This window comes from Fukomys damarensis, unplaced genomic scaffold (assembly GCF_012274545.1).
Source record: "Fukomys damarensis isolate Sample0158 unplaced genomic scaffold, DMR_v1.0_HiC HiC_scaffold_18, whole genome shotgun sequence".
Lineage (NCBI taxonomy): Eukaryota > Metazoa > Chordata > Mammalia > Rodentia > Bathyergidae > Fukomys > Fukomys damarensis.
The window spans coordinates 28870614-28892905 of record NW_022900930.1 but is presented as its reverse complement, the minus strand read 5'-3'; the positions used below and the strand labels follow the sequence as shown (position 1 = coordinate 28892905).

The window sequence follows — 22292 nt, the reverse complement described above, 5'->3', positions numbered from 1 at the left end:
AAAGGTACATTTAATTCATACTCACTGTGGCAATGCTGCTGGCAGGGAACGTCTAATAATTGAGTGAACTTGTCTGTAAACATCCAGTTTAGACATGCATCGGCAGGAGGTGTGATTGGCAAAACTGACTGTTACTGGTTTGGGGCCTTGAGAGAGAGGCACTGTAATTTCAAACAACTACAAAGAAGGGACAAAAAAGAAGAAAAAAAAATTACATAGATTCTATAAAGCACTTTTATGATAAATGTTGGAGTCCAAAAAGAGTGAGATTAGCTCTTTAAGATTATGTAGGGCTGCAAAACATACTCAGGACACTACTCTTTGGTATGATTACAAAGTAAAAACTGCTCCTAAACAGTATCTCTAATCAAAATAATTATCATATAATTATCTTACATCACTACTTCTGAAATATATTAGAATTATGATAAGCAACTAACAATTACACAATTACACAGCAGAGATGTGACATATCAATGTGTTCAAGGAAAAGTAATTGTTTTAGAATCCTAGATTACTTAATTCCAAAGTTTAAATTATATAGGGATTTAAAAAGTGGCACTTATGTTTACAAACATATTTGTGATTTAATAGCAAAGCTACTGGTCATGTAACCTAGAAATGCTTGGTTAAGTCCTATTTTATGAGAACTAAATTTATGGGTATAAATTTCATAGATGTAAAATTAAGTTTCATCCAAATTACACTTCTTTCTCAAAGAAGTTTTCTTTTTTTTTGGTACTGGGGATTGAACTCAGAACCTTGCGCTTGTTAGACAGGCATGGCATGACTGAGCTACATTCTCAGTCCTTAAAGGAGTTTTCTACACGTTTCAGATGTCTCATGAATTTATTATATTTAAAAAACAAACATAATGATTATTTTATACATGAAGCTATGTTTTTGCAATCCTAACAAGGTGTTATGAAAATGAGCTTAAAATAAGGTTGGACATTTTTATGATTCTGTATTAGAGTCTTAAAATTTAGTTTAACTAAAGTTTCATGCTGAGTACTTTATTTATGCAGAAACTGAGTTGCTCTCCATAAAATAATGTTTCAAATTAAACACAAATTTCTGATCAAGTAAAATTAGGTGGATTTACAGTCCTCAGGTTAACCTCTAAAATATCACCAGTAAAAATAGTAAAAGTGAAATCCTGTGCATTAACTGCTTGAGAAGATAAATTTGTAGTAACTCAATAATAACTGAGTCAGGTATTACTGGGTACCCTGTGGCAATGTGAGCTGTGCTAAAAGGCATGATACACTCCAGAGCCTTGAAATTTGGCCATGTGCTAGAGCTGCATGCCATTGGCTTAAGATCATCAAAAATACTGACGGGATAGAAGCAGTTGCCAATTTTGCCACACCAACAGAGAGGTTTTTACAAGGAATTTTAATAAGAAATTATTTATGTGTTAAATTTGATAGATATTTTCCCAGAAATTCAAGTTAATAACACATATTTCCCATTTGCAAAAATAGGAACAAAAAAAAATGAAACACTGTCATTTTCAACAATGGATAACACTGGAAATCATGTTAGGTGAAATGAGTTAGGAGTAGAACAAGTCGTCCCTGGTGTGTCACACATGTGTAGAATATGAAAGCTGACCTCACAGATATTAAGGATAGAATGGTGGCTAGTACAGGCTGGGGAGGGTAGAGAAAAAGGAAGAACAGAGAAAGGTTAATCACTGGGCACACAGATGCAGTTAGATAGAAGTAAGAAGTTCTGGTGTGTTACTACATAGTACAATGATTATAGAGAGTGATTATGTATTGGATGTCTCAGCAAGCTAGAAGAAAGGTTTTGAATGTTTTTGCGAGAAAGAATAATCACTTCATGAGATAGCTATGTTTCACTGGATTATACAATGTATCAAAACATCACATTACACACTTAATATACATGATTTTTGCTTTTACATAGTAAATATAAATCTAATAAAAAGAAAACATCTAAATTATAAGATATACTTTATAATCATTTGAAATGTTTTCATTTTATCTTCATTCAAATATGCAGCTATTTTATTACCATAAGGACAAATGAGAACATGATCCAGACAAAGCAGTTTTTTTAGCTTTCTCTCCTGTAAGTTATATGAACTTGAAAAAGTGATTTAACCTCTCTTAGCTGGATTTTTCTTTCAATAAACAGAATAATGTGGTACATCTCTCTGTGGGATTGTTATGAATGTTATATAACCTAATATGTATGAAATGTATAATGTTAGCCATACAGAAGTTTACATTATTTGCATAAATTTTCCACATTCTAGCTATTTTCCAGAATACTGTCACTCCTACAAAGATAACCCCAAAGTATGACTCCTCATATGTCAGAGTTATGATTTCTATTAGTTCTTCTAAAGATGTTTGTTTATGCTGCTTGTATAAAACTTTTCATTAGGTGAAATGATAGAAATCCTTTACACTATAAATAACTATTTAATAACAGAGTTTTTGCAAGATCCAAATATACTACAAAATTTCTATTTCTTAGAGGATCTATATTAAGAATTAGCAATAGAAGATATACAGTGATATATAATAATTTTTAAATAAATCTCTGTCCCTCTCCCTCTGTCTCCTCCTTCCTCCCTCTCTCTTCCTTTTTCCTTCTCCCTCTCCTTCCTCCCTCTTGTTTTGTGCTACTAGGGATAGAACTCAGGGTCTTGCACATGCTAGGCAAGAACTCTCCTTCAGAGCCACCTACCCAGACCTTAATTTTCCTATTTATATAATTTATTGTTAGAGGTAATTATACACTGACATAGTGTGAATGTCAGGAAGTTATACAGGTCAGCAAACAAAAGCACAATATTTTATATCTAATAGTCAGATGTGTCCAGAGCTCAAGGAGAGCCATATAAAAGTCATAAGTATCTAAACTATAAAATGTTGGACACTGATGAGATTCTTAGAACATTTGGAATGAAAATAGAAAATGTCCAAAAATAGAAACCTGGAAAGCAGGAAAATTTAAGGATTGAAAAGGGACCAACAAACATGGGGATGAAACCCAGAAGAAAGTATTTTTAGGACAAAAGAAGCAAAAGAAAGAGAAGAAAGCTTCAAAAAAGTGTGTGTGATCATAAGGTCAAGTGTTTCTATGCTATCAAGTACAGTAAAAGTTGATTAGAGATAAGTGTCCCAGCAGAAGCTAGAGGGGTGTGGCTGGGCAGGAGCAACAGGAGCAGAGGAGAAGGAATGGAGGAGTAAGAGAGGCCTCATGGGACTGGAGAGTAAGACTCATATGGGATAGCTCAGGCCACCAGGAATGTTGTTGCTTATAGAATGACTGTGATCGCTGCAAGATTCGGCATGGTTTCGCATGCACAGATCCTGACAGTGAAGGATAAATCACTATTTCAGATAACAGCTATCTAGAAGAGTTGATGTTTTACCACCTCTGACCCTTGGCAACATCATTCCTGCTCCCAGTGATGGCTGCCATGCTGGGCCTTCACCTGGTCTGTTTTCCAAAGGGAAACAAAAACACGAGCAATATGTATGGCTAAACATCATCCATCTCTGGTGGATAGTGTCCACACTTAAGGGTCTTCCCACAGTATCAAGTGTGTATTTGGAAATGAGGGCCCTGAAGACTATTCTGGTGAGATGGAGAACAGTTACTATGATATGAGAAAGTGAATTTCTGGATTATAAACCTAGTTTATCTTTTAAAAGGTTGGAGGAGACTTACAGTGTTGAGCACAGTGATGAAAGAGACAGAGACCCATAAAAAAGGCATTGAAACAAATCACCACTGACAGGGCTTTTTCTTTTGCTCTGATTTGAATGGTTATTCAAGAATTACAATAGGCAATGGGAGAGAAAAATTTACTTTTAGCTTAACTAAAAGAAAAGAATTACTGATGTCTTACTTATTTGTCCTTAAGTAAGCAGCAAAGCAGCTGAATTTAGTTAGTTTTTCTTGTTAGAGCTAGGGATCCAACCCAGGGCTTTGCACATAGTAGGCAAGTGTGCTAACACTGAGCTACAACCCAGCCTTTGAGTTTAGTTAATTTGCTCCAAGGAGCAAATACGAGTAAAATCCAAAAGTAAATATCCTTTTCTTCTCTTGAAACAAATCCACCATCTTCATGTCTTGCCCTGTGTTTTTCGGTTACCTTAATTCTCTGTTTGAGTGTGTCAATGGGGAAACATTTATTTTTTTAAAAAAATTAATTTTATTGGTACATTAATATTCATTGTTGGAAATTTGTGCCTTTATATAATCAATCTTGGTTCTTTTATTTTTCCCCATTCCCTTGTCCTCCCTTCAACCCCTCCCTCCCTTTGTTTCTACTAAGACTTTGTTTCCATTATTTTTTATTTCCTCATATTAACTCCATTCCTTTCTTTGCTTCCCTTTTCCCCTCTCATGTGGAAAAATTTCAAGGGTCCTACGAAAGGCGCAGATGGACAATATGAAAAGTAGGACGTTTGCTGATAATTGAGTCTTATTCATCTGCCTACATCAAAACCATTAACATCTACTGAGACTACACCATATATGTGTGCATTAGGACATAACTGCACCTATGCTAGCTCTGTCATATACTGAGGGAGCCTTTGGTTGAACCCTTGTGTTCAAGGAATTCTGAAGTTTTAAATTTCTGCTTAAATATCTTTCCTCGTTTAGTTTTAACAATTATTTACTGATTACCAAGCTCCTGGCCAGAATCTCAGGATAACAGTCATGAATGACTATTGCTTCTATGCAGCTCATAGTTAACAAGATTAATGATGACTGTAAAGGTGAGTTAGAACACAGATACATGCAGAGTAAGAAATACTTATATTAGAATCTTTAAAATACCACCTTACCAAAAATACTGTCAGTAAGCAATAACCTGAAACTTAATTTCCATGTGAAATTTGTTTCGGCTATTGCATGAAGATGTGAGCTAACTTCGTAACTATAATTTCCTCAAAAAAGAATCAAGATCTATCCAAATATACTGGTGTTTGAAACGATAAGATTATTTTATATTTTTGTAAAATGAGTCCATATACCATGGCAAGACTATTTTTTGATGTAACGTGTGCATAATAGTATTTTATGTTCTACACCTAAGTTCACAGAACAGTAAATTTGTGTATTCAGCATTAGCTAATAATTCTATATATTTTAATAAATATTAATTGATAGGATAGTTTATGTGATAATGAAGTATAATTCAATATCATGAAAATGATTTTCCTAAAATAGTTTTATGTGATATTAATTCTTGAACATACTAATTTGCATCTTTAGGATTTAATTAGTAATAATAAAATTTACATGGAGATTGATGTTACATACTTTTATAAACAAATAATATATGCCTGCTAAAAGAGTTTCAAGTTTTGAAGATGAACAAAGGCCTATACGAAGAAGGCATTTCTGTAGGGCTGGAAGTTACAAAAAGAAATCTGATTTTATATTTTGTAAAACTGCAATAAACAAGAGGAAGTGGCAAGAATTTCCAGTTGTAGGCTCCTGGTGGTTATCTACTGGCATTCTTAAATAAGAATATTTAATATTCATTCTCATCAACAAGAAAAGACTTCAAATAAAACCACATTTTGAAACAATAGGTTGTTTACCCTAGCATAGCAACAATTGTAAAGCAACAATTCACATTTCTATTTATCTTAAAGGCTACTCCTAAAAAAGGGTAGAACTTCCTTATTGGATTAGTTTACTACTATATACAAAAGAAATGTTTGAAAGAATATGAAATCCAATTCCTCCCTTTAAAACATTACTATACTTAAAATAGTTTACCTTTTATCGCATTACATTTAAATTGAAATATCTTGAACTTCAGTCCATTAAACAAAATGAACTATAATCCCTGGAGTGTATGATCAATAACTGTAAAATTGTACTGAAAAACTACACAATATTTAAAGGAATAAACCATAAAAATGAGAAAAGGTGAATATCAAGAGTCCATATTAACATTTCAATGGAGTCTTTCAACCACATGGACAGCTATCAAAGGCCTATGGAACTTAAACTGAGTCTGGAAAGAACACCAGAAAACATCCTCAAGATTTATATCTGGCACTAAATTAATATGAACATACTGTTACACATAAAATATACATTCAGAGCTACAATTAAAGTTAAAAGCTCAATTCAGGAGTCTTAGGAATATTGAATAGAATTTGGGAATATCAATAGTATCTTTAGTTGTATAAAAGTGGTATTTTTCATGGACGCCTTAATTATTTCCTTGAGTCAAATGTTATTCTTCCTGAAATTTCTGATAACTGTTTGTTAGTGATAATAGAGTTCTTTTTCCACAACAGTATAATACCTGATTCCCAACAACTGTGGTTGCCAAATATTAATTTGCTAAAGATACAATACAAACCACATTCTATTTGCTGAGCATATGTGAGTGGAATAAATTAACGTTTCCCACTACCAAAGCATTCTATTTAATAGAAGAAATACCTCTAACTGAAGTGCAAAATAAATCTTCCCAGATTTATTATATAGTTACATGTTTTACTTAGGTTTACATCTATTTTGATGTAAAATTCATAAACACTCAGTTTATTTTTCTATTTTTAAATATTTTTGGTACCAGGGATTGAACTCAGGACCTTGTGTTTGCCAGGCAGTTGCAGCTCCACTGAGCTACACCACTGGCTTAAACACTCAATTTAAATCAAACACAATTGGAAGTGCTTTTAGTAATATGTATGCATTTATTATTTCTTTGTAAAATAAGGAATAAGTGAAATACCTCCTTCTTTCTGATCTGGAAAAGTAGAATTTTAATGAATAGCTCATGGAAACTATGCTGGCTTCTTCAGAACCAGCAAATATATTTTATTTTCTTGAGTGCTAACTCCAGGACTTCTAAGGAGACCTCATGGACTTAGTCGTATATATTTTTTCCATTCTTATCTTTAGCAAAACATATAAGGTAAAAAGCAACATTCAAATAACTTTTTAATCCAAATATGTGGCAGTTGACTTTTTAAAAGCGGATGACTTTCTTCTGCTTCAATTTTCAACACCAAATACCTTATCTTCTACAAAACATCCCATTTTGTAGTTTTATCTCCTAAATATACAACTTCTCATAAGAAAATACACTTAAAGTATGTGTTTATGAAAGAGGTCAAGAAGACATCCAGTCAAGTGAGTTTTCAAAGCCACTTAGATATTATTGTGGAAGGCAGACTTTGAAGCAGTTGTTATCGATTACTTCACTTTGGAATGCTTGGTGCATATGGTTTCACTTTCCAACTAGCAGCTGGCTTCCTCAGACATTTTGATAAACCTGCCTTTCATTGAGCTCTCTAAGAGACATGCATGAAGTACTTATAAAAGAACATTACCTAAGTTGTGTCATCCTTACAATTTATTTGATTCCAACTAGTGACTTTGGTTCCTCTAAAAAATATGTCTGGAACTTCTAATAGAAATAAACACTTTTTGCTTTAAGAAAATTAAGTATTAAGAAACTTCCTTCTATATTTGAACTCTCATTTACACTACACTGATAATGTAATCATTTAAGTAAATGTAGAAAAAGGTGCAAATTGCAATGTTATGGACAATGGAACCATGCCTTATGCTATCAGCATTTCAAGCCTCTCCCCTCACCTGTGGTTAGTAAACCTCCTTAAATACATTTCCATAAACTTTTGTTCTTTCTTTTCACAACATATATACCTCTACTTACTTGATAAACATTGGCTTTCTCCATTAGGGAAGAATCTCTAAATCACTGTTTATCTATTGCAAAATATACGTAACTTGCTTAGCTGAACTTAAATTAAAATTATTCTTTTACTACAAAAAAAAGCCTCAGTGAATTCTTCGAGTAGAAAATATACTATTACAAAATTGATGGAAAGTATGAATGGAACGATGAATAATGAATGTTGGTATTAGCTTTTGCTCTTCTCTCTTGGTAAATGAATTCACTGTTAATAAATGAATGATTCAAATAACATTTATCAATTAAATGCTTACTCACAACTCTGTACTGCAAGATCCAATCATTTCCCTAGAATTTGAGAGTCACATGTCTACAATTCTTCTGGCATCTGCACTGAAACAATTATTCAAACTCTTAAGATCAGTAAATTTAAAACTCTTGGATGATTTTCCTTTCATTCAAGCATTTATTCCATTCAGTTCTAGTGTTTACTTTGTGCCAATGATTATAGTATGCCCCAGCCAAACACCATTTTTGCTTTCATGGAATTGAGAGCCTAGGGAATAATACAATCTGACAGGTTACATAAGATGTTAAAATATGGGCAACAGAGGATGCTACAGGAACATACAACAGGATGTAACAGAAGTGGCATTTATGTCTAGATCTAAGATAAGTAAAAATCAGCTAGATAAATGGAAACCTGAGGATCATGGGTAAGGAGATGCTTCAAATACAGAGTACAGCATTGTAATGACTTGAAAGACAGATGCAGGAAAAATATAAAAGCTAAAATTATTTGGGTACTGATGGAAAGCAGTCTTTGAGGGGAAGGACTGTGAAATATGAAGGCAGAGATTTACAGAGAAGTCAAATCATGGATGGGCCAATAAATCATGTGAACATATTTTGTCTTAAAGAAGGCTGTCATTCAAAGTATTTAACAACAGTGCACTTACCAATCACAACAGATACTTGCTTGAACAACCTAATTAGCAAACACTAGCTTATGGATATACTGGCTGAGTGCTGGCTCAGTCTCAGAATTCAATGCTTTTGAAACATTTTAGGGAATCTCAACTAAATGTGCAAATATGTTGGCAAAAGAGAAGAGTGGAGACATGAGAGCAGTTATTAGGCTGGTCCAGGGACAGTGCTGTAAGTGAGAGATAAATGTGACCCACACCACAACAGGATAAGCAGAATGAAGATCCTGTCTGTGTTCCAGAGATATCTGGAAGGTGTAGTTCCTTAGCAGCTTTTAGTTAAAAGAGTAAAATAGCTTTCATGAATGGATATGAGACCTGTCTTGGGGAGAGCCAAGTTTCAGTAGGTACTGTGTCATGGAAACTAGGAATGAAGTCTAAACTAAAGATAAAGATTTGGAAGTCAGTCCTCTACAGGACAAAATTAATAGATGAGGAGACATAATGAGATGGTGTGGAGTTGGAAAGAGGTGTCTTGGGACAAATATTAATCCCTCTTCCCTTAGCATCTTTAATCTCCACCTCTAAAAACATCAAACCCTTCTAATGTTCTTCCCAACTAATGGCATAAAATCCCATCTGTTCTATTTTCTCTCTTCAAAATGTATCCTCCACAATTTCCTCAGAATGATACTGTACGAAACTCAAGGATGCTGTTCTCAGTCACCAGCATCAAGGCTTTCAATGAGTTCCCATTACTTCTTAACACGATTAACTGATTTGTGGTATTGGGGATCGAATCAGGGCCTACACAGTAAGCTACATCCACAACTCCTTTCATTTTTTACTTTGAGACAGGATTTTGTTAAATCTCTTAAGTTGCCACACTGTTTAGCAACTGGTGAATCTCCAACCTCAACTCAAGTACTAAGATTGCAGGCATGTGCTCCTACCACCCCAGCTTTCCACTGCTTTTAGAATATGAGCAATCTTTTTCTTTATCATATTTTATATCTTTATCATATTACATCTTTATCATAGCTTTGAATTTCTGGCCTATATTTTCCTCTAATATAACTATTCCTGTATTTTCTATGTTAACAGTATTCTAGGCTTCCTCAGTTCTTGGGAACTACTGTGTTCTCTCTGACCACAGTACCTTTGCACACTTCAAGTTAGTCTTATAGACTAATTTCCAACTGGGTGGAATATTCAATGGAGCAAGTTATGGCAGTAATCTTAATTTTCCATTATGCTATATTATACAGTAAGTTTACAATCATGTAGATCAGTTAATGTGTGTATAAAATTAAATTTGCTATCATTATATCTCATATAAATCAAATCTTTCAACATATTTTTCCAGCATTCCCTTTTCCATTTAAATGGTCGAAGAATAATCCTGAAGGTAGCCAGATAGCTGCTGACAGTTTAACTCTAAATAGCTTGGAAGTTATTAGAAGCACTACAGTTTTGTCTTTGTGGGAGAAGTGTGCACAGGCCAGCCTGCTGCATTCAATTGCTCCAACTCATATGAGGCCAGCAGCAAACACACTGTAAATAGCACACCCACAGGTACCATGAGCACACAAGTGTGTCCTCCCACAGCCAGCCTCCTCTTCCACCCAAGAACTGAAGTGCACACGTGTGCATGTGCTTTGAAAAACTGTGAGCCGAACTCACCTGCAAGATAAGCTTATCAATTATGTATTAGCAGCTTAACATCTAATGGGCATTAGAGGTTATTCAAAATACTTAAGATGTAATGTCAGAATTATCTCCATTGCTCTTGGAGCAAACACATAAATTTGTTTCACTTGTTGGCTTATTTCAACACTACACCCCTGTTTTGCAGAACACATGGATATATTTATAAATTTGGCATATGGAATCTGTGCTATATCAAAAAGAAGCTTTAACCACTTAAAACTATTTTATTGCCAAATGAAAATCTATTCCTGATGATCAACACACATACACACACTATGTATACATCTATGCATGTGTATATCTATTATTTTCTCCATCAGGTTTTGATTCCACGATATGAAAATAGTTCCTAAATCATCAGTTACTTTTTTGTGATAGTGCATCATTAAAAACGCAAAATACTGAAACATTTACTCCATTCCCCAAGGAAAATGTGACAGATTCTGACTCCAACTAAGTTACTTTAATCAACAGGAAGCTTACGGCCCTTCCTCCTACAGCAACGGTCCACCCCAGGGGCGTCCAGGTGGAGCTGAGAGGAGACACCTACCGTCTTGCTGAGGTAGCCCATGCTGGTGTTCATGCATTGCACCCCCTCGCTGTTGCAGCAGCCCCCACATCTGTAGACGGACACACATGGAGGTTTAAAGAAGGTGTTTGTTGCTGCTCCAAACTCCTTCCCCACATCTATACACACCTCACGTGGCATGCATTGCGTTTTTCTCCATTCGTTATCAATACCTGTGGAGTCACAGGGAAGTCCTTCAGTTATACAGAAGCCACCAATGGGGAAAATTTCAGAGCAGTTGGAAGTTACTCACATTTGATATCAGACTTTAAATATAATATATGAATTTTGAGAAATAGCTGACAGGATCCTAAATTGGCCTGGGAATGGGAATATATATTTAAAAGGGAAGTTAAGGATTTTTTTTTCTTTAAAATCTCATTTTTGTAGACATGTAGAAAGCTAAATAATTAGGATTAAGCTTTTAAAGAGTACAGCACTTATGTTTGGTTTTACTTACTGTAGAAAATGGCGATTTAACATATGGATGTTTACAAGATATGTAGAAATAGAGACATTTGTTTGCTGTAGTATGCAGTGTTTTCTGGTTTAGAAGCAAACATAAACAATATGATTTTATTTTTATTTTAAACTGAGATGTAAATGAAAAAAGATGACAATGGTTTTGGAGTCAACTCAAAAATCATTTCTAGGTCGACTACTTGGCAATTTTGGATAATGTCACGCATGGCGGTAGCTCCTGGAAATGCAAGGCAAATTTCCACCCATCAAGACTTTTATCCTGCACTAAATTTTTTTAGGACAATCAAATTTCCTGTCTCTTTGTGCTTTATCTTAGAATCCCGTTTACAAGGGGTTAGAGGATTGCCTATGACATTGTTGACTCTTTCCTGCATTACGAATGTGGTACTTCCTAAATGTTCTATTTTATTTCTCCTATATTTCCTCTAAAATAAATACTTGGAAAATAAAGGATATAAACTATTGCTTATTCAACTACAAAGCCATTTTTGTTTTGCTTTTAAAATTCATTGCAGTACCACTCCTTTACAGTAATATCTGATGACTAAATAGAATTTTTAATAATTAGCCCACCAACTTATATTATTGTTTATTCAACATTATAAATTCTGTTAAATTTTATGCTAGGTATTTCATCAACTTTACAAAAGTATAGTTCTGACATAGTTTTCTGTGAGCAGCAAGTCAACAATTAGCATTTGCAAAAGTGATCTGGGCTTGTTTTGAGATAATTTAAGCATTTGTAAATCTAGATAAGAAAGAAAATTTATATAGAGATATTCAGTAGATATACAAAGTTTAAACACATTGGCCTGTGAATGGGAATATATATTTAATAGAATATTTAACGTAGTGTATAAAATATATTTATATGTTTTAAAAATTTTACAATAGGAAGTTACTTCAATTTTTAAAATACTTGCATTGATATGCAAGCACCTTATTTTGTGTTTTTAAAAAATTAACAACACTCAGAATTAAATCACAAAATATATTTTGAAACCAAGTCATTACTATTTCCCTTACATTCAGGCCTTAAATTATATTGAGTGGTACAAATGCTGGGTGACTTACACTGGATGGACACAGGAGGCTTTTTACACATTTTCTATCTGGTACTTACTTTTCAGGATTTCTGCATTATAGTGAGCTGCAGCAAATTTTATAGACTCTTCTGTCCTTGTGTTGAAGCTGGGCTGTTCTTTATTATATTGCCAGCCTCCTTTCCTTAACTGACACTTGTACATTTTCCAATATTCTGGGTAGAGTACAGACATTAGTTCATCGACACTTGACACAGACCTCAACTGCTCCTCCAAATCCTTGCCTGTATAAGCCTGTCAAAGAAAAATACAAGATGAATAACTTACCAAATTAAGAATCAGGAAAAGGATGTAGTAAAAAACCTAAGGTTTAATGTTAATCATGATATATTCACTAATAAAATAGTATATTGAATCCTGATTTAACTATTTTGATAGAGTTGCATTCATATTTTAATTTGGCTGAATCTATGCAATTAACAATGTATACATTTTTTGTTTTTAAGACAAAACTTATGTGGGGATATAATTTTTACAATAATTTTAAAATGGGTTATTTTATTTATATTTCTTTTACATAGTTGGCAAATTTTGACTTTAAAAATGTATTCATTAGTATTACTCTCCTATATACATAGAAGTCTGATGAAATTCACTCTAATTCTTTAATTTTCAGTTAGGAGTATCAATACAATACAAACAGGGTGGTTGAATTTAGGAAATTAAAAGGAAAGCTATTTTATAATAAATAATCATGTGAAAACTGAGATTTCTTTTTTGTTTGCTTTTTCTCACTGAGTTTATTGGTGCATTTTAGGTATACAGTACAGTTACATTCATCATTGGGATCTTGTACCTTTATATGACAGATCTTGGTTCTCATTTTTTCCCCATACCCCTGCTTCCGTTCAACCCTCCCCCTCCCCTATTTACAAAGACTTTCTTTCCATATTTCAATAATAGTGTCACAGCAAGGTCTGTATTTTGATAGACCATCCCAATATTTAAAACAATGGATTAGCAAAAGTTACAATGCTATGAAACAGATATAGTTCAAACATTTTATATGTTTATAAATGATTATTTACATAAGTGTATCTAGTTAAGTAGAACAGTAAAAGTTTTATTCAAGTAGTTATATGTGTAACAAAAATATTTTTTTCTAAGTTGTTCTTTGTATTAGGGGCAAATGGAACTTTTACAGCTCTATCTTCAAAGTGAAATTCAAAATCAACTTCCCTCCCCGCAATCCATTGTTCCCTTCCCATTTGAAAAAGATCTTACTACTTCCTAATATTTAGCCTGTCTTTTGTTACTTATTTATAGTCTGGATTTTACACAAGAGAAACAATGTGATTTTGAACTTGTGTGTCTGATTTATTTCTCTTCACATTATAGTCTCAAGGTGCATCTATTTACCAAAACTGCCCCAAGTTTATCCTTCTTTATGGTAGAGTAGTCCTCCATTGTATATAAATATACATTTTCTTTATCCATTCATCTGTTGATGGGCACATGGGTTAATTTCTAGACTTAGCTATTATAAATTGGGCAAACATTGGTATGCACAAATCACTGTAGTATAATGATTTTAACTCTTTTGGGAAGATACCTAGAAGGGAACAGCTAGATCAAATGTACCTTATAGTTTAAATATTTTGAGGAAGTTCCCTACTGGTTTCCATAGTGATTGCACAGATTTATATTCCTACCAATCGTGGAGAAGGGTTCTTTTTTCCCCACAGCCTCACCATTTGTTATCAGTTGATTTCTTAATGATAATTATTCTTTCTGAGATGAAATCTCAGTGTTTTTGTAATTTGCATTTCTTGAATGATCAGTAATGCTGAACATTTTTGCATGTATTTATTTGACATTTGTACTTTTTCATCTGAGAAGTGTCTATTCATTTCAGATGTCCATTTTTGGATAGGGTCTTTAAATTAAGAGGGGGGGTCTAATTTTTTTAAGTTCCTTATATATCCTAGATAGTAGCTATTTTTAATAATCTAAATTATTTTAATGAGGTTATTTCTGTATTATATTTAGAAATACAATCTAGTGTTACTGTCTTATACTATAGAGACAATATACTATGAAAGGTGTTCCTTTCCCTTAGACTACGAATGAAATTGTCTATGGATGTTGGGTTTCTCCTTTAGTTTCAAAGAAGGTGACAGAATATCTTATCCGTTTCCCAATTGAATGTTTGCGGAATATTTGCCTGAGGAAAATCTCATATATGACATGAAATTTCAGGATCAAAAGTGTTTTGTGACCTAAAAGCATTGCTAACCAGAGAAAAGGAGAAGAAAAGTAAAAATGATTGTAAAACTCACATTCTATGCCAGTTAATAAATATATTATTAATTAGCTTGTAATTATTTCACAATTCATATCAAAATATCATACTATACACTTTAAATATATTTTAATTGTCAATTGAAGCTCAATAAAGTTAGGGTAAAAGCACATGGTTATGTTTTTGGTCAATGTTACTACAAAATACCATAGATGGCTTTTGTTAACCTCTGCTTGCAGAACAGTGTCAGAACCAAGAAGCAACGATGGACTGAGTGTAACTGGAGGCCCCTGGAGCTTCTTCCTCTACAAGGAAGCTAAGATTAGGTCATGAATGGACAACACCATTGCTAGGATAGATCTGATTGTTACAAAGAGGAGCCGCAACAGAACTCTGTTTTGCAATGCAATGAAATATATGAAAGAAATTTTAACAAAAAAGATGGCACTAAAGAGGAATTTTCAGGTAAGTTTTAAGACAAATTACTCTTGTACTTTAAAATTTAGAAATGGAAAGTAACTGTAACAATATTTACATTTGTCATGGAAAACAAGGCATTGTCTAACAGATTAGTGGGAGAAAAACACAAACAAAATTCACAACAAAAAGCAGAGTGTGTGATGCACACTCGTAAGCTCCAAGGAGGCTGAGACAGGCCAGCCTGGGGACACAGTAAGCTCAAGGCCCACCTGAGCTACTTAAAACTTTAAGATTGTGCCTCAAAAAAATTACAATAGAGTAGAAAATAGTTATATTCATATTCTTAGTCTGAAAAGGTGAATATAAAAATACAATGTAAGATATTATGTGTATAGCAGAAAACTAGAAAAAAAACAATAAAGTAGAAAAATTTTTGCAATATATGTAATGGATGAAAAGTGCTCATATTCTTAGACTATTCCAAGAATAGGTTAATAAAAATAAACTCTATATCTGGGGATTTGTCTAAGTGGCTCTGCCGCCTGCCTCTCAAGCGCAAGGGCCCAAGTTCAATCCCTGGTAGCAAACAAGCAAACAAACAAACAAATAAAAATAAACTGTAGATCACTTCAGTAGATAGATGGGCAAAGAATTCGAGATGAATAGTCATAAAGAACACATATTATTAATATATATTGGATGACAGTAAAAGTGAAATAAATTATAATTCCTTTAAATCCCAATGTGAATATAAACTATTATGGTTATTTAAAGAAAATACTATATTACAAATTAAAGAGTTTAGTAATGCTTTGTTTAGACAGTTCATTTATTTTAGAATTAAGTTTATTCTCAAACAAAATGATATAAATATGCACCGAATTTATACAATACACACACCCACACAAGGATCGGATGTATAGTATAATCTTTCCACAAAAAGTTTGTATATAGGCTGATCACATGCACATCTTGTATAAAGCCTTAGAGTAAAAGATAAGCAGCAAATATGAAATAGTTATTTTCTCCAAATTGTAGGATGAAGGTAATTATACTATTCTTTATATATTTCTGTATTTTAAATTTTAAATAATGGGCATATATAACTTTTTATAATCACAACAAATTTTTCAAAGTATCCATCCCTCAGCAAACTGCAGTCTATATGATTAGTTCTCATTTCATTCTTTCATTTACTTTGCTGCTCTAATATATTATATTTAATTTATGACAATCACTGGCAGAAGCAGGGGCCATCACAGAAAATGGAATAAAAATGGCTTGAAGACTGAGCAATTCATTTATTTTTTGTAATAAACAGAAATTATTATACTGTACTTGCCTAAAAGAGAAAGAGGCTTTAGCAACAAAAGATTCATAATTCCACACTGAAGATGTATTTACTTTAAAGATCATATTTATTTTTTTCTGGAATGGAATCATCATTGACTCTGTTCTTTTAAAACAACAAAATGATATCAGATATATTAATTCTCTCTTCCAGATATGACTGCAAAGTATCACTACACAGATGAAGACGAACATAACAAAATCAATAATTTCAAGGAGAGATGCTTTCCCCTAGGGACTTTTATCAACATCTAAGGACAATTTCAGTGTTCAGAACTGTGGAGACGATGCTACTACCGGCACTAGAGAGTAGAGTCTAAGGATGGTGCGAAACATTCAGTAACACACAGTACTATCTCCTACAGGAAAGCAAAAACAAAAACAAAGCAAAGCAAACAAAACACAAGTTAATGTGTCAGGTAGTGATATGGGGAGAACCCCACAGTTGAATAAGAGTAAGCTTTTTTTGATAAGATAATTTAAATGTATATTTACAAGCCTCTTAAGAACATGCTGGCAGTTTGAAAATCTGCAGGAATTTCCCCCCTTAAAAATTCCTTACACACATTAGAATGAGTGAATCTAAAATATAACCAACAGCTGTACTTAGTAATTGTAACACTTTTTTAAAAATTCATGTTTTTGCCAGGATAACATTATTTATCTTTTTACATAGGCTTTTCTCAACAATGCTTCTGTGTTTTTCAATGATGAGAGAAGGTAGTAGTTTATACATAGTATTCCTAGATGCATACAAAACTTTCTTAATTATTTTCCTTTGATAGCTTAAAATTTCAAAAATAAATTTTATCTTTAAAAAATATATATTTACAAAATTCATATGAAGTTAAGATATGTAATGAGTTAATCAAATATTTATTTTTAGGACATTTTCTTTGATATTCAGAAGACCAATTGAGGACAATGCTATATGCGTAAATACAGCCAAAATTCAAGAGCTTGGGTGAGGAATTTTAAGGATTTTTTGAGAGTGTTTCCAATGTTAGGCTAAGATCAAAATAAGAGATGTCACAAGAACTAAAATAAATTATAACGGTGGATGAAATTAGAAGCTCCCCTATCTGGGGGCTTGGCTGGAGAAATGAATGTTTATGAAGGGGCCTACTGGGACAAAAGCAGGTAGGCTCTAGAATATATGGTTAAAGGTTAGGGAAGTGTGCTAGGTTTGGCCATTGTTCTTCACCCTGCCCAATAAATAACTTAGATCAACCTCAAGAATATCATGTAGCAGACCTCCTTATTCTTTGACACAATTGCTCAGCCAAGCTGTTTTTCTTCCTGTATTTCCTTGAAAAATAAAAGATAGAGGTCTTGGTTTGGGTCTGCTCCTTTGAGCACTGGATGCTCTGGCCAGTTCCTCTGGGCCTCTGTGTTTGGACCAAATCTTGTTTCCAAGTAATCTTTGCACCCTCCACATCACCGTGCCACACTGACACACCCACTCTTTTGTCTTGTGCCCTACTTTTGCTACTCCTAGAGTTTATGCTTTCATTACATTCTTATTGGAAGCTAAACTTGACTCCTGTATTCCTTATTTCTGTTCTCTCTTTCAATACATCCTATGTAAACCAGCGTATCACTGTTCTTAAAGCATAATGCTTACTGGTTTAATTCCCTAATGGTCACTCTTGATGTCTCAATAGCTAATAAAGCCCATACACATTCTGAAAGTCCTACTGAGCTTTTCTTTAATTGTAGGTAATAATAAAAATAAGACCCAAAACTTACGTTTCTCCATTAATTAAACATATAATATACTATACCTTGAAAAGCTGCTCTTACAATGTTTACAATAATTGTGAAGTACACAGGAAGAAAGCAGGTGTTCTAGGTAGTCATCTGTCCCCAATAATATTTTAAATAATAAAGAGTAAAGGAGAGAAATATTGTGATTTATGACTTTCATTAAACAACTACTATGTGCCAAGGAATATTCTAGGCATGTTACTCTTAGAAGGAAAGTCTCCTTGACCAGGGATTTGGTTCAGTTGCACAGTATCTGCTGTGCAAGTGGAAGGTTGTGAGTTCGATCCCTGGAATAAAGAACAAGTAAAAAAAAAGAAAGTCTCCTTTTTCATGGAATATAAGCCAGAAATTATGCCTCCTTTATTTTTTACAGCTAAGAATGTTATCAGCTCTTTGACTTTATTTCCAAGGAACTAGTTAATTTTAAGGCATACCATACCTGTTTTGAATGTTGTAATTAATTTCAGATGAATTTTTTCTTGCTTATGAGCTTTTGTGTCTAAAAGATACCAGAAGGGAGGGATGTCTGTTGCTATGAGACAATGTTGAGTAAAACAAAGTTGAATTATTTGACCAGAAGTACTGTGTCTAAAAACACAAAAAATCTATTTTGCATTCTTACTAACCCTTGAGCTGCTAAATTTCTTCTATAATTACAATCTATTTAAAAATTTTTACAAAGTAGCAAAATGTGAATTCTACAGATGATTTTCTTATTGTCTTAATTCACAGATGATTTGCCTATATTCTAAGATGTTGACTTTGGACAACTATACTCTGGTTCTGGAAGGGGTATGTGGATATGTTTGTGCTAAATATGAAGTGATGAGTAGTATGCTGAAGGTATACGCACAATAAATCAGCAAGCTAGACAAATGACTAAATACTATTATCATATCTCATTTATCAGCAAGACTCTGGAACTGTTCACTAAAGTTAGTGTCACTTAGCTTGGAAAAGGCACTTATTTCAGGAAACCAAAGATACTCTCTTATCAATTCACGTTCTCTTAAATATTTAACTTCTAGAACAACACATTGTTGACTCTCAAGGCTGCTTTATAAAAACGTTAAGCCAAAACAAATTTCTCAATTTTATGCTAAACATCTAACTTCACAGTAACCTCCTATATGTAATTCACCTTTTATAAAATTTTTAGCAGGTATAACATTGCAAATATCTTGTGGTTTTAAAAAGAAAAAATTTAAAAATATGTGGATGGGACAAGGGGGAAAAATGAGAACCAAGACCTGTCATATAAAGGTACAAGATCCCAGTAATGAATGTAACTGTACTGCATACCTAAAATGTACCAATAAACTCAATGAGGAAAAAAAAAATGTGGATGGCTATGGTGACAAGTTTTGCTGCAATTATCTTGGTCTTAATAAATTAGAATGTAAACAAGCCAGAACTAGGTTGAAGACTCAGTTTACCTTTTAACATACATATATCTTATGTATTTGTTTTAAGAAGTAGGCAGATGAATAAAGGTCCACACTAAATAAGAGATGAAAAATTACATTAATTAAATATTCAGTTATTATTCATAAACTAAAATTTAAGATTTCAGTTTACAAAAGGTGTAATTATAGGGTAAATTTATTACAAGTTTGAAATCTGACCTCTGAAGGTCACACACAGGGTTAAACATTTACATTCTAAATGTTCTGTATCAAAAAGGTAGAATTAGTGTTTAAAGTTTCACTAGAGGAAACAATCTATTTAACTACTACAAACTTCAAACACTTGACTCTTCTACTCTGACCACAATTAGCTTCATGACTCTAAAATATGGCTAAGCATTAGCCATCTCAGTTCAATGGCAGTACAATGAAATATTTTATATCTACTAATGTTTACCAGGTATATTTCTATATAGCAAGTGTATTTGGCAAGGCGGACTTCATTTTAACGTAAGTGGAAATAACATTCTTTAATCATTCCCTTCCTTCTCAAAAGATATCAAGGAATTTATTACAGGATGGAGGGAGAGAGCACATGCAAATGATAGCTGTCCAAAAGAAAAACAATATTTATTCATTAATCAATCGATCATATTATGCATTAATACAATTAGTATTTATTGAATGTTTAGGTGGAAGAAAATTTTCCAGGTACTGAGAAAGGAACAGTAATAAATCAGAAATAAATACTTTCTCACAAGGGAGATGAAACATGTATAAAATACAAGAAGATAGACAGCAGTAAGTACCCCAAAGAAAGGACAGTTTTGGGGATTTCTTAGGAAGTAGCTAGCTATATGGCTAGGGTGGAATTTCAATTTTATTGGCTTTGGGACCTGCCCTGGGGATTCCAAGACAGTGTGGGTGCATCACGGAAGCAAGGCCTTGGCGTCTGGGTCTGGTCTGTCACCCCTCTGCTATGACACTCTTCCCCTGCTCTGATTTCCAACTGCCATGGACAGGTTATCTTTGCTCCCTCACGTCCTTCTGCCATGATGTTCTTACCTTGGAAACAGCCAATCATGGACTGATACTGTGAGCAAATGCAACCTCTCCACCTTTAAATTATGGGTGTTGGGTATTGTTTCTCAGTGCCAAAAAAATCTGACAAATACAGCGTCATTATATCCAGTTGTGTTAATCAAAGAAGAAGCTCACAGTGGAGCTTATATGCATATCTATAAACAGAACATCTATATACTGTACTCCTATATACTATATGTAAGCAGGACTGCAGACACCAAACATACCCACTCTCATTTAAAATATACACCATTAGTTTAAAATTATTGTTCTGAGAACAAGTTTTTGTTTTTCAAAATGAATACATACAAAATGATTTAGAAATTTATATTTTAATTAATTTTCTACTGAAAATGACAGTTCCGTGGAACAAACCAGATAATTTCCTCCCAGGACTCTTCTCACGAGGGCCTTTCTTTGACCTTTTGTGTGCATCCTGAGAAGCCCTGTTACTATAGTTTGGATACTGAATGTCCTTCAGAGACCCATGTGTTAAAGGCTTGCTCTTCAGGGTGGTGCTGTAAGTGGTAGGGCCTTGTGGGAGACCTTTGGGTCATTCGGGCCATGCTTTTGAGGGGGATGTGGGACTCCGGCCCCCTCTTCTTCTCTTTTGCTTCCCAGCATATGACGAGGTGAGTGGTTTTGCTCTGCTAGGCACCCCTTTCATGATGTGCTGCCTTACCACAGGCCCAAAAGCAATAGGACCCCTTGATTATGGGCTGGAACACCCAAAACGGCAAGCCAAAGTAAATCTTTTTTTCTCCATGAAGTAATTACCTCAGAGATTTTGTTACAGTGATGGAAAGCTAATACACCAGTTTCATCAAGAATTCTGTTAAGTCAGTTTAGAAAGAAAATTTTCACCTCAAATAGCTGACCACCCTGGATAACTGATCAAGTTCCACATCTGTCTCCAGATGATATATGGTCACCCCAGCCTGGAGTCCTATTAAGTGAGCTTAACAAGAATTTCCTTTGCCTGATGTTTCCTTCAAGTTTTCATTCACCAATTTGCATATCCAGGCTTTTACTGGACTATCAACCCCACCTACTCTTGTGTTTGAGGTTGAACCTGAGACTTCTCCCTATGGCAAAACTCTTGACATGTATCACAACAGTCCTGAATAAAGCCTTTCATACCTTTTTAAAAATTACTTTTTTAAAAAAAAAGTATCTTGCTGTGTGATTCAGTATGTCTTGAACTCACTATGTAGCCCAGGCTGGCCTTGAACTCCCAGGGATCCTGTTCAGCCTCCCAAATGCTCAGATTATAGGTGTGTGCCACCATGCCTGGCTTTCATACATCTTTTTCTTTCTTTCTTTCTTTCTTTCTTTCTTTCTTTCTTTCTTTCTTTCTTTCTTTCTTTCTTTTTTTGGTACCAATGATCGAACTCGGGTCTTTGCACTTGAGAGGCAGGCAGCAGAACCACTGAGGCAAATCTCCAGCCCCTTTTCTACCTTTTAAAAAAGTATCAGAACTTCTTTTTATTTCACAATGATTACCACCAGTTCATTTATTTCATGTCAATTTATTCTCATTCCAATTACAA

At 33.8% G+C, this 22292-nt stretch overlaps 1 protein-coding gene across 1 annotated transcript in view; it reads right to left on the bottom strand.

The window, feature by feature from the left end:
- The window catches only part of Vegfc (vascular endothelial growth factor C), a 41581-nt gene extending 20273 nt beyond the window's left edge, over positions 1 to 21308 (bottom strand). The window contains exons 1-4 of the mRNA XM_033765552.1: positions 21210 to 21308; positions 12495 to 12708; positions 10871 to 11061; positions 26 to 177 (exon numbers count right to left, since the gene is read on the bottom strand). Coding sequence (XP_033621443.1) covers positions 26 to 177; positions 10871 to 11061; positions 12495 to 12708; positions 21210 to 21308 — 656 coding nt within the window. The remainder of the gene's footprint in view (positions 1 to 25; positions 178 to 10870; positions 11062 to 12494; positions 12709 to 21209) is intronic.
- Between the last annotated feature and the right edge of the window lie 984 nt (positions 21309 to 22292).